The 11,732-nt window shown below is 47.0% G+C and overlaps 1 protein-coding gene across 3 annotated transcripts in view; it reads left to right on the top strand.

Moving 5' to 3' along the window:
* The first annotated feature begins 876 nt into the window (after positions 1-876).
* Positions 877-11,732, top strand: part of UBE2V1 (ubiquitin conjugating enzyme E2 V1) — a 32,768-nt gene continuing 21,912 nt past the window's right edge. Inside the window, exons 1-2 of one of the 3 annotated variants that reach the window (XM_036064667.2) lie at positions 877-902; positions 1,015-1,118. In XM_036064667.2, coding sequence (XP_035920560.1) covers positions 892-902; positions 1,015-1,118 — 115 coding nt within the window. In that variant the 5' untranslated portion in view covers positions 877-891. Of the gene's footprint in view, positions 903-1,014; positions 1,119-2,982; positions 3,052-11,732 lie in introns of those variants that run through there. The other 2 variants (XM_036064665.2, XM_036064666.2) reach the window with 2 other exon arrangements.

Below are 11,732 nucleotides of genomic sequence, written 5' to 3'. Positions count from 1 at the left end.
CTCGGCGGGAAGCCTGCCTCTCCCTCTCCCACTCCCCCTGCTGTGTTCCCTCTCTCGCTGTGCCTCTCTCTGTCAAATAAGTAAATAAAATCTTAAAAAAAAACAAAAACAAAAAAACCCTCCCAGGTTCCACAGAGGCAACGGCAGGTGCCCCAGGGTTAAGAGAACTGAATTCCAAACCTGATTTTACTCCTTCCTACTCCTTCCTTGTTGTGTGACCCTGGGAAAGCATTCTAACGCTTCCGAGCCTCAGTTTCCTCATCTGACAAACAGATGATAAAAGCTACTTTGCAGGGGTCACCGAGGAATAAAAAATAATAAGAAAAATAGTAGCTAATGCTTATATAGCACTTGCTCTGTGTCAAGGCCTTTTGTAAATTCTTTAGTTCCATTAACCATTTTAATCTTCCCAACAATCCAATAAACAGGACTCTCAGCCACATCAGCTGAAGCTACCAGCTCCAACGCAAGGCGGAGATGAAGCGCAGGAACCAGAGGAATCCGGCCCTGGGGACTGGCCGTAGACTTCCGAGAGCGGGGGCGGAGCCTCTCCGAGGGAGCTTTGGCGCAAAGGACCACAACTCCCGATAGGCTCCGCGACGCCGCTGAACTATAATACCCAGCATGCCCCGGGCCGTCGGGCTTAACCTATTCCTCCTGTGAGGTCCTCTGCACGGGAATTTGCTCTACTGTCAATTTTGCTTACCAGAAATTCCCTACGAGAACCAAGGAATCTATGCGAGTAAACGTTTAGGAGCATCGTGGATAAGTGGCTTGTGTTTTCATCCTCACCCCTCCTCCTGTTAGCTCTGAGTCTGTTTTCTCATCTCTACAATGGGGATATCCCTAGAATTTGCTGCATCCAGTTGTTGTGAGGATTAAAAACTGGGTATGACGGCTGGGTAAATATCAGCTGTTCTAGTGTCCCCTCCTCACTCTGTGCTAAAGGAATTTATCAAAGCATTTTATCTCTCCAGCAACCCCATGAGGTTGATACTTCACTCCTCTTTTCAGGAGGGGGTTACTGATGCCAAGAGAGATTCAAATCTCTTGCCTGAAGTCACACAGCAAAGGGAGTGGTGAAAGAACACTGGAATCCAGGAAATTTCACTCCAGAGGTGAGTCCACTTTAGGAGCCCAAATGCTTCCCACTTGCCACCCTACGCTTTACAAGGACCCAAAGTCCAGGGCAAATATTTTCTGTGTTTTTCAAGATAAACTTGAATCACGTGATACACAGGATATCAAGATGATTCCCTGTTGCCAGTGCTGGGAAGGAGACACGTGGCACTTGGGAGAGTCAATTATACAGCTGAATCGGATCTGGAGAAATCAGGGAAAGCTTCCCTGAGGGGGAGATGCTGGATCTGAGAACTGAAGAGTGGGAATAGCACAGGCAAAAGCCCTGAGGAGGGAGACCCGTGAAAAGGGTCAATATAGCAAGAGAGGTACAGGCAAGTCCCAGAAGTACAGGCTGTGCCAAGGACAGGGGAAAGAGGCACCCAGGGTGCAAATTTTAGGAAAGTATTCACTTGCAGGATCATGCAAGTGCAGAGCTGAGACCTAAGAATAAAAGTCTCCTTAAATGAGGCTTAAGTGAAAGCCCTAGACACTTCAGTGGCCTCACTGGTCATGGCCCTAGGTCCATGGCCTTTGGTTAGGGTGGCTATCCACCGTGGTTTGCCCTGAAGAGTCCCGTTGTTCCAGCAAGATTATACTAGGTCTCCTTTCAATCTGATGATTGTCTTTGTTGGATGATAATTCTATGGCCATGCAACTTGTAGAGTCTGTATTTTATCAAAAGGAAATGGGGAGCCACTGAAAGATTTAACTGAAGGGTGTTTTGAGCAAATTTTGGCTGCCATACAGAGAATGGACCATGGGGCCAAGAATAAAGGCTGCTGGGATCACCCAAGTGGGAGACAAGGGCAGCCTACCCTAAGTGGGAATAATAGATGGAGCTGAGAAATGCTTAGAAGGCACTACCATCAGAACAAAGTGATGCATTGGATGTGCTGGATGAGGGCTTCCCATTTCCTTGTTCCTCTGTACTGAAAGTCCCCATCTTTCCCCTGCCGGTGTTTAGCTGTGTGACCTTGAGGCAGTCCCTTCACCTCTCTCAGCCTGTTTCTACATCCCTATCAGGGCTTCTTCGACCATTTATGATAAAGGAGCAGTCCCTTCTTGGATTTAACATATATTTGTAAATATGTGTCTGTAGGACTTTTGCACATGCTGTTCCCTCTACGTCCTAATCATGCAGTCTCTCTTGAAATGTGACCACTTTAGGAGGCCCTCCCTTACCACCCCCCTGCTGCCCCTTCCCTGGTTTACTCTCTATCCTATCATAGTTATATTCTTTCCTATTTCTTTGTTAACTAGCTCTCTATCTCCAACTGGAATGTAAGCCCGTAAGAGCAGACTTCAGGGATGTATATCCATTCCCAGGACCTAGCGCAGCGTCTGGCACATAGTAGGTCTTAGTATTTCTTTGGAGGAATAAATGGATTATGAGTGAATGAATGAATGAGTGAATGCTTTCCCGGACACCTTAATGCCCCAAAACAAACCTTATGGGGCTCAGGAGCATCTGGCGTGGGTTCAAATTCTGACTCAGCCACTTAACAGCTAAGTTTAGATAAATCGCTGAACCGCCCCCCCAGTTTCATTTTTCGCATTAATCCCGACCTGCTAGAGATATTGTGAGGATCCAACTAGATAGGAAAATGGCCGAAGCGAAACAGATTTTTTTTTAAGCTTTCTTTTCTTCTGTATCCTTCACAATCGCGTCCTCCCAAGTCTGATCCACCTTGGGGAGGGTCATGCAGGTTGCTGGGCCCTCCCGCACGCAAATCATGTCTCCTTCCTCTGAAAAGGCAGGAAAAAAATCTTCCCGGCAACGGGTCGCGCGGTCGGCGGAGCGGGCGTCAGCGGCGGCGTCTGCGCACGCGTGTGCGCCTGCGCAGAAGGGCCAGGGGACGGGTGGGGGGGTGAAGAAGGGGCTGGCCTTCCAGCGACAGCGACGCAAGATGGCAGCCACCACGGGCTCGGGTGAGCTGGGGCGCCGGGCCCGGCCGGCCAAGGGGGCGCGGGCTTGGGCCGGGGACCGAGGACCCGCAAAGGTCCTTGCAGCGGGACCAGGGCCTCTGCGCTGCATCTGTTCGCTTGGCTCCGCGGTGGCGACCCGGGCGGCCTGAGTGGGGAGGAGGAGCAGGCGGTGGCCGGAAGCACGGGCGGGGGCCGGAGGGGCCTGTGGGCGGCGCGGCGGGGCCCACAGGCTCCCCTGGGCGGTGTGAGGGCCCCGCTGAGAGGAAGGACTGGGCCTCAAGGCACTGATGAGGGGCCGGAGCTAGCGAGGGGCGAGCCTAGAGGCACTCCTAAGGAGACCAAGGCTGGGGGCTTGGGGTAGTTCAAGAGGTCTCTTAGGGGATGAGAAGGCTCCCCAAAACGGATGAGAGTTCTTTACTGAGTGCTAGAAGTCCGAGCCAGGGGGGAGCCTCGGGATGTCCGTTTGGCGGGGACTTCAGAGAACCCCTTAGGATGGATGGGAGAAGAAAACGGGATCTCAAGGGGTGACCGAGGATCCTCCATTGGTTAAGGGGACGGCTCCAGCGTTAGTTTGGGGGATGGGGTTAGCTGAAGAAATCTCTGTGCTGATTGGAAAGGGGGCGTCTTGGGGTGGCAGTTTTGGGGGAAGGGAATAAGTGAGAAGGGAAAAACGATCTCTTGTATTCCAAAGGGAAATGACCCCGTCATTATCAGGCTTTATTTGAAGAGACATGTTAGGTTTTAGGAGGCAAGATCTGAGTGGGGTAGTGGTGGAAGCTTTCGATATTAGGTAAAGAACAGGTAAATTGGGAGCCCTGGAGGTGTCTGTTTGGGGCGGGAGGGTCAACTGATGGGGAAGCTCCATGCAGTGGGTGAGAGTGGGAAAAAGTCCTGTTTCAGAGATGTTTCTTTTAGAGAAGAAAAATAGCCTCTGTTGGGTGAGAAAAGCATAACCTAGAAGTGTCTTTTAAGGAGCTTGTCGCTTCCTAGCATTCCTTTGGATGTTGGTAAAAGATATGTGGGTTCAGCTCGGAAGTTCCCCATTGAGTGGATGGGCATGGGGAGGGGAACAAATGAAATGAGAACTCTGGATGACTTTGGGGCAGGAAAGCTGAGCAAACCCCCATCTCCAGGATTCAGAAGAGGGAATAAGGGAGCTATACTTTGGGGGAGGGGAGTTCTTTCAGTCCCTTGTAGGTTAAGGGAAGCAGCATTTATTTTGAGACTTGATTCCTTGTTCTGCACTCCTAAGATGGGCCAGAGGATCAAATCCTGAAGGGTCTGTTTCAGACTTAACATTCCACAAATGGTCATTAGGAGATGGACTTAGATGGCCTTCTTGAGGGGGTGGGGTAAAGATTCGCTGGGGGAGGTCCCCCAGAGGGGCTGATAAGGCAAGAGAGATTCTGGAAGTGCAAGTTTTGGGGGAAGACTGAGTGTCCCCCTTATGGTGAGGAGGCTGTACCCTGAGGTACCTCACAGTGATGTTGGCCAAGGAAGTCCTCATGGATAGGGTGACAATGGGTGACCTCTGATGAAGGAAGCAAACAGGGCCACCAGCCTGGGTACTGAAATCCTCTGGCTAGTTAAGGCCATAGCATCAGCACTGTTAGGAGAGGCTTGGTGACCTAAAGGGAACAGGGTGAGGGGAGTCCATCTTTCCAGGATGTTGCTCCTGCAGTATCCCAAGGAGCCAGCCTTATCTGTTACAGTGGCAATAGAATTGGCTGTAGGGGATCAGACTAAAGTGACCTATCACAAGCTGCCTTTTATACTTAAAGCAGTGGGGTCCCCCACGAGGGATAGAGGAGACCACACATCCTTTTCCTAGGTTTTGGTCTTAGCTGGAATAGTGCTGAGTCAATTCATTTTTTAAGATACTGCCACAGAAGAGAGAGGCTGAGTCAGGCCAGACTGCTGTGGGAAACTTCTCCCCATAACAGCACCCCTGTCAGGTTGCTTTGAAGTGGGGGGTACAGTGTGCCTCTCACATCCAGCATTATGGTCATATTGCACATCAGCCCTGTTTGCAGTCACTTGAGATTGGCTGCCTACAATCTGTTGTAACAGCTACTTAATTCTAACTTCTTGAAGCCCTGCCAATTGATGAGTGCTTCATAAATGCTAATGTGGTCAGATGAAACGTCATCAGCTGCTGTCTAGTGTCAAGAGCACTTGGCATGGTTCAGATAACATAGAACGGGCTTTAAGTTGCTCCAAATAGTGGGCTTCCCAAAAGTCCTTTGTTTATTCAATAGATATTTATTGAAGGCCTGTTATGTCCCATGGCGAATAGTGGACAAGATGGACATAGCCCCTATCCTTGAAGAGCTTCCATTCTAGTCAGGAGGAAAGCCATTAAAGGAGTAAATAATTAAGCCAATTTCCGACAGCAGTAGTGCTACGAAGGAAATTGTGTGATGTGAGTTAGAGTGTGTGCAGTGGTGATCAGGGAAGGCTTCTCTGAGAAGATGATGGTATTTGAACTGATATAAATGATGGAAGGAGCCAAGCCTGCAGTGTGTATCATAGGCAGGGTGGGTAGGGACAGTGAGTGCAAAGGCCTTGTGGCAGGACCAAGCGTGGTATGTTGAAAGAACAAATTAAAGTCCTTACCGTGCATGAAAGGCTTGTTAAGGAGATGAGTTGGGGAGATACGGCTTTGGATTTTATTCAGTGTGGAGGGAAGCCATCAAAGTGGCTGGTATGAAGTAGGCATTTGGTAAATATTGAGTGAATGAGTCTGAAAATGACGGGAATGACGGGGTGCCTGGCTAGCTCAGTTGGTAGAGCATGCGACTCTCAAACTCAGGTTTGTAAGTGCAAGCCCCACGTTCGGCATGGAGCCTACTTAAAAAAAAAGAAAGAAAGAAAAAGAGGGAAATGACAAGATCTGACCTGTGCCCCTATGTAGTGAAGGAGTGCAGATTACTGAGAGTCGAAGCTGAAGGGCCTTAAATGGGTTAAATCGAAATGAATGTTCAAGCCTCTGCTTTCTAACCCTGAGAAGTCTTTCAGGTTGGTCAGGGGCCCTGAAGCCTTCCTTGGTCAGGTTTAGAACACGCCGCTTGATTAATCTGTGCCTCTAGTTGCCAGGAAACAGCTCTGAAGTCTTTGAGTTCCTGTAAAGGGCTGGCCTTCGTTGTTGTTTTGTTTGTTTGTTTTTTTAATGGTCACCACTGCTTTCAACACTTGGGTGCAACACCTTGCCACCTCCCTTGGTTCTGCAGTGGATGAATTCTGCATAGATTCTAGAGGGTGGACTCTGAGAAGCCCACGAGAATCCCTCAGGATGCCGGTGCTCTGACAGGTGACTTCCTCCTGTCTTGGCCAGGATTGCAGGACCTCAAGTCCTTGGTTGCCAGGTCCTTCCTCTCACCCAGCATCCCACAGGCTTCCCTGACAGTTAACCAGAGACCTGAGTGCCAGAAGCATAAGCCCTGGCTGGGCCTGATTTTAAATTTGCGTTCACTGGAGTGGCCTCCTGTACACATTCGGCATATGCAAATCTAACCATATGGGCAGTGGAGGTTAAGTAGTCTTCCATTCCATTCAAGGGTGTTCCCAGAGAGCTGGAGATGGGAGATGAGAACCTGTAGTCTGTGAAGTTGGTCTTGTTCCTGTGTGGCTCACCGTGTGAGTGTCTTGTTGTGCTGATTGTAGCCAGCTGCCTTTTGTACAACGTGGGCCCTCCGTTCCAGAGAACTGCCTCATGTACTTAGTGCTCAGCTGGAACAGTCTGCTCCAGTGATGGAGGTTGGTCCAGTACCACCTATTGCCCTCTTCAGGGATTCCCAAGGTTAATTTTGATGATTATGATTTTCCCCTTCGTGGTAACTTGCAAACCATGCTTTTCACTCCACCACATTCTCTTTTCTCCCTCCCCTTCACTCTCACCTGAATTGTAGCTACAGTACTTTGATAAAAGTGGAATACAACATGTGAAGTCAGGACTCCTCTGTTAAATTCCGAAAGGCCCAGTGAAGGACAGAGCAGTATATTTGGTGAAGTAAACATTTAACACTCTAAAACACTTTGGAGTTTTCCAGGTAATTTGACTTACCTGTTATGTCATCTCCTCCAACTCTCCACAGCCCAGTGAGCTAACCAGAGGAAGTTTTACTGAGGGAGAAGGGTGGCTGAGTGGTGGCACTCAGACTAGAGCCCAGGGGGTTTGGCTCCACCTCCCTCTCCAGCCTGCTCCAGTATCTTAGGAAAGAAATGGAAAGGCATGGATTTTTGGCATATGCTCTTCCTAGGTATTGGAGTGTTTAATCAGGGTGAGAGAAAGGGCTTTAATGAGAGGGATCTGCTGTAGCAGGGACCCTTTTTATAGCAGTCCAGGCCACTGTTTGTCTCATTCTGGGTAACCTGCTGTCCAGTGATAGTGAAGTCCATTTTTTTTTTTAAGATTTTATTTATTTATTTGACAGAGAGAGACACAGCGAGAGAGGGTACACAAGCAGGGGGAGTGGGAGAGGGAGAAGCAGGCTTCCCGCGGAGCAGGGAGCCTGATGCAGGGCTCCATCCAGGACACTGGGATCATGACCTGAGCCGAAGGCAGACGCTTAACGACTGAGCCACCCAGGCGCCCAGTGAAGTTCATTTTTAAGGAAGCTCAATACTCGCTGGGCTTGGGGCTTCTCGTGTCATTTACAAAGTAGGGCCTTGTCTTCATTTACATGTAAGTCCTTCAGACTTTTTTTTTTTTTTTTTTTAAGACGGTGGGGAAGGGCAGAGGGAGAGAAAGAATCCTAAGCAGGCTCCACACCCAGCACAGAGCCTGACCTGGGCTTGATCTCACAACCTCGAGATCATGACATGAGCTGAAATCAAGAGTCGGATACCCAGCTGACTGAGCCACCCAGGCACCCCCAGACTTCTTTTTAAAGTGCACTTCTAGGGCCTACTATGTACTAGTCAGTGTATTAAATTGAGTCATATTAAATGATCTTACTCCGCACAGCAGTCCTTCGAGACAGGCATCTGTCGTGAAGGTGAGAAACTGAGGCGCAGATCCAGTGACTTGTGGAGCTAGGGTGCAAAATAGTTCTGCTCCAGGGCATGTGCTCTTGGCCACATTATCATTCTTCCAGCCCCCATTGCCTTCTCTCCAGCTAGGCATCTCACATTTCTTCAGCCTCTGGCAGGTCTTTTGACATTTCTGACTTGGCCAATTAGTTCTTTCACGGTGGATAGTCAGGGCCCTCGGGTAGGGTCCTTTCCTCATCCTCACATCCACCCATCACAAGTCCAGTAGGTATAACCCAACAAAAGATGCTAAATCCTCCTCTCCATCTCCACTGTTGTCATTCCTGCCGGACCAGAACCATCTCTCATCTGAAAGACTGCAGAAGCCAGCTTCCAGTTTTACCCTTTTCCAGTTCGTTCTCTAGAGGAAGCACAATGATCTTTTGCAGACTGAGAACAGAAACTGCCACTCCACTGCAGAAAGCCCTTAGAATGAAATCTCCTTGCACTTTGAATCAAATCATTCTCTTTTCTGGGGCCAGAAGGCCCTCCGTGGTCTTGGTCCTGCCCGCCCCCTAACCTCACGTGGTATCATGCACACCTCTGCTCCTGCTCTAACCCCTTCGGGAATGATCTGCCTCCCGTTCTTCAGGTCTCTGCTCTGCAGAGAGGACATCCCTGACCACCCCATTCAGTATAGTCTTCTCAGTCATTATTACATCTCTTTTCTGTTCTCTTCTAAAGCGCTCACCTTCTCTGAAGTTTTCTTATTTGCTTTCTTGCATATTTTCTGTGCTTTTCCACAAAGGCAGGATTCTTTTGTGTTCTCCACTGTTATGTCGTAGCACCCTGCACAGTCCCTAACGTAGTTGGTGCTCAGTAAATATTTGTTGACTGTCTCACCTTGATGTAGCCAAATGTATAAATTTGACATATTTGGAGAAACAATGTGTCTGATAAGGCAGAAGCAAAAGTGACTCTTCAGCTTTTCAAAAAGGAAAGCTCTTGTCCTGATTGGTTGGGATTTCTAGAGGGACTTTAGCTAGATTTAACTCTGTCCTCTCCTTCCCTAACTGTCCTGATACCCACATCTTATTCTTTGTCTCCACCCGTCAGAGTAAATCTGATCCTTGTCCTTGGTCACCCTAGTGTCAGAGAAACCCAATGTCTCGCATTTTGTCATCAGCTCTTGTTGTCCCATCATCTGGACTGTAAAGACAGATTGCCACTGTTTCTTCCCCTAGATCAGCAGCTCTTAAACTAGTGTCCAAATTCCAGGATTGCTTGTTCAATTGCTGGCCTCCACCCTTAGAGTTCCAGAGTCAGTAGTTCTGCAGTGTGTTCTGGTGTTCTGGGATGGGGCCTGTGAATTTACATTTCTAGTAAGTTCCCAGGTGATGTGTATGCTGTAGATCTGGGGACCATCCTTGGAGGATGATTGCTGTAGAGGAGAGAACAGTTCTGCTCCGCTGGGCAGGCACTAACTACACAGCCAGACTGCACTTGCCAGTTGCTCAGGAATAAAAGTGACCTGCCCCTGACTTTATATCTGCTTTTCAGGAACATTGAAGCTGGTGCATCACCATCCAGGTCTCCTTATTTTCCAAAAACGGGAGTGGCACCAGACTCCTAGTTTATTTAGTTCACTGTCTTCCTTAAATGGGCAACCAAACCAGTTTTAACTGGCAACTTTCTTGTCAGGAGAAAACCTGTGAGGCTCAGCCAGGCCAGGGTTTTCCAGGATTGGCGTGCTATGGTAGCTGCTGCTTTATAGCCGTGACTTTCCCAAAAGGTGTTTTAAAGGGCGTCAAATCCATTTTGTACCACAAATACTTTAATATGTTGCTGTGTTTCAGATTACTGCATTAAATGTTTTACCATGACATGGTATAAGACCCTGTCAGATATTCATGCTTTTTCAACCTGGTTGTCATATTTTTTTTGTAATATCCTGCAGCTGCTGACTTTTCAGTTTATATTTAGCCAGAAGAAAAACTGGCTGACTTTTGATACTGACACAGATCCAGGAAAAATCTTTCTGGAAAGAATTCTGAAGTAACAGGACAAATATTTTCTTTTAAAAAATCTTGGACTACTGTGATATTTTAGCACCTTGGTGAAGTTATCTTAACATTTTCATAGTTAACTTTTTAATAGTTTATTAAGATTAGCAAGAGTTCATTTTTACATCCTCTGTATTGTCCCTTGAAGCTGCTTCTCCAGCTGCCTTTTGGTGTCAGATTCACACACAAATATTAGGAATCTTAAAATTGAGGTTGATTCAGTGGATTAAAGTGCCATAGCGATTAAACATACATTGGAGTATTTGTAAGTTTTTCTGACCTGTTATGTTTCTGTTCTTTGGCGTGTGTGGATTTAATTTTTAAATATATTCACTGAAATCTTTTGTTAAAATTAATGTATCATGATTTTAAGCTTATGCTTTCCGTTCAGGTGGGATGATGTCCTAACTTGTGACTGATACAAGGTCTGTAGGATCTCTGAACTCCACTAATATATATTTTTTAAAGATTTTATTTTTAATCTCTGCACCCAATGTGGGGCTCAAACTTACAACCCCGAGATCAAGAGTCTCACACACTCCACCTACTGAGCCAGCCAGGCACCTGAACTCCACCAATATTTGGATTTGTGTCCCTGTATAGACCCTGAAGTTCTAGCACTAGGATGTAGTCAGGCCATTTGGAGTTAAATGCGCTTGCTTTGTAGAAAATATTGATGTATTAACTTTGTTTTGTTTGTTTTTTTTTATTTGAGAGAGAGAATGAGAAAGAGAGAGCACAAGAGGGGGGAGGGTCAGAGGGAGAAGCAGACTCCCCGCTGAGCAGGGAGCCCGATGCGGGACTCCATCCCGGGACTCCAGGATCATGACCTGAGCCAAAGGCAGTCACTTAACCAACTGAGCCACCCAGGCGCCCGATGTGTTAACTTTGTATACAGTTCCTAAACAGCGTAGAATATCAGTAACATGCTTTCATATATATTTTGTAAAACAAAGGTCATCTTGTAGTGAAGAATCCTTTGGCTTGTGTGATTTGAGTAAAAAACCAGTTTTCCGTCATTTAAAAAAAAATGTAGGTTTCCCTAAAAGTCTCTATCATACTTGATTAAAAAAATAAAACTAGTTATCAATTTTTAATGATCTCAAAATAAAAGACATTAGGTTTCTCAGTTACATGGTATCAGTGTTCAGTGTTTTGGCCACAGTAGACCATGTTAGAGTTTATAGTAGGAAAGGAAGAGCTAGTGCTGTGTCTCCTGTCAGGAAACATTTATTGAGCACCACTGTATGCCAGGTAACACACCACATTCTGGGGAGGCAGGATTGAATGAGTCACAGCTCTAGCTCGAGAAGCTTCAAGAGTGAGTCAGATGATAAAAAGGAAAGAAAATAAAATGCAAAGAAAAAGAAAAGGTCCAGCACAGACATTGGGTGAGGGTAAAGGGATGTGGGGGAGGAGCGCTCTGAGAAGACCTCTGTAGACTGCGTGGCTTCTAAATTAAGATTTCTACTTCTTCTCAAGATCATTCCGAATTCAGTGTATAACTTTCCTTCAGCTACTTAAAATCCATACTTTGATAATCTTTCTAATATTAAGGCTTTCTTTTAATAGTGCTATGAATGTTTCCATGCTATATTTTCAGAAATAAACCAGAGTTAGAATTTTGTGACATGGAGCATTATTCGTTCT

This window comes from Halichoerus grypus, chromosome 10 (assembly GCF_964656455.1).
Source record: "Halichoerus grypus chromosome 10, mHalGry1.hap1.1, whole genome shotgun sequence".
NCBI classification, from domain to species: domain Eukaryota; kingdom Metazoa; phylum Chordata; class Mammalia; order Carnivora; family Phocidae; genus Halichoerus; species Halichoerus grypus.
Note: the sequence above shows the minus strand (reverse complement) of the source record. Positions and strands in the feature narration are given on the sequence as shown.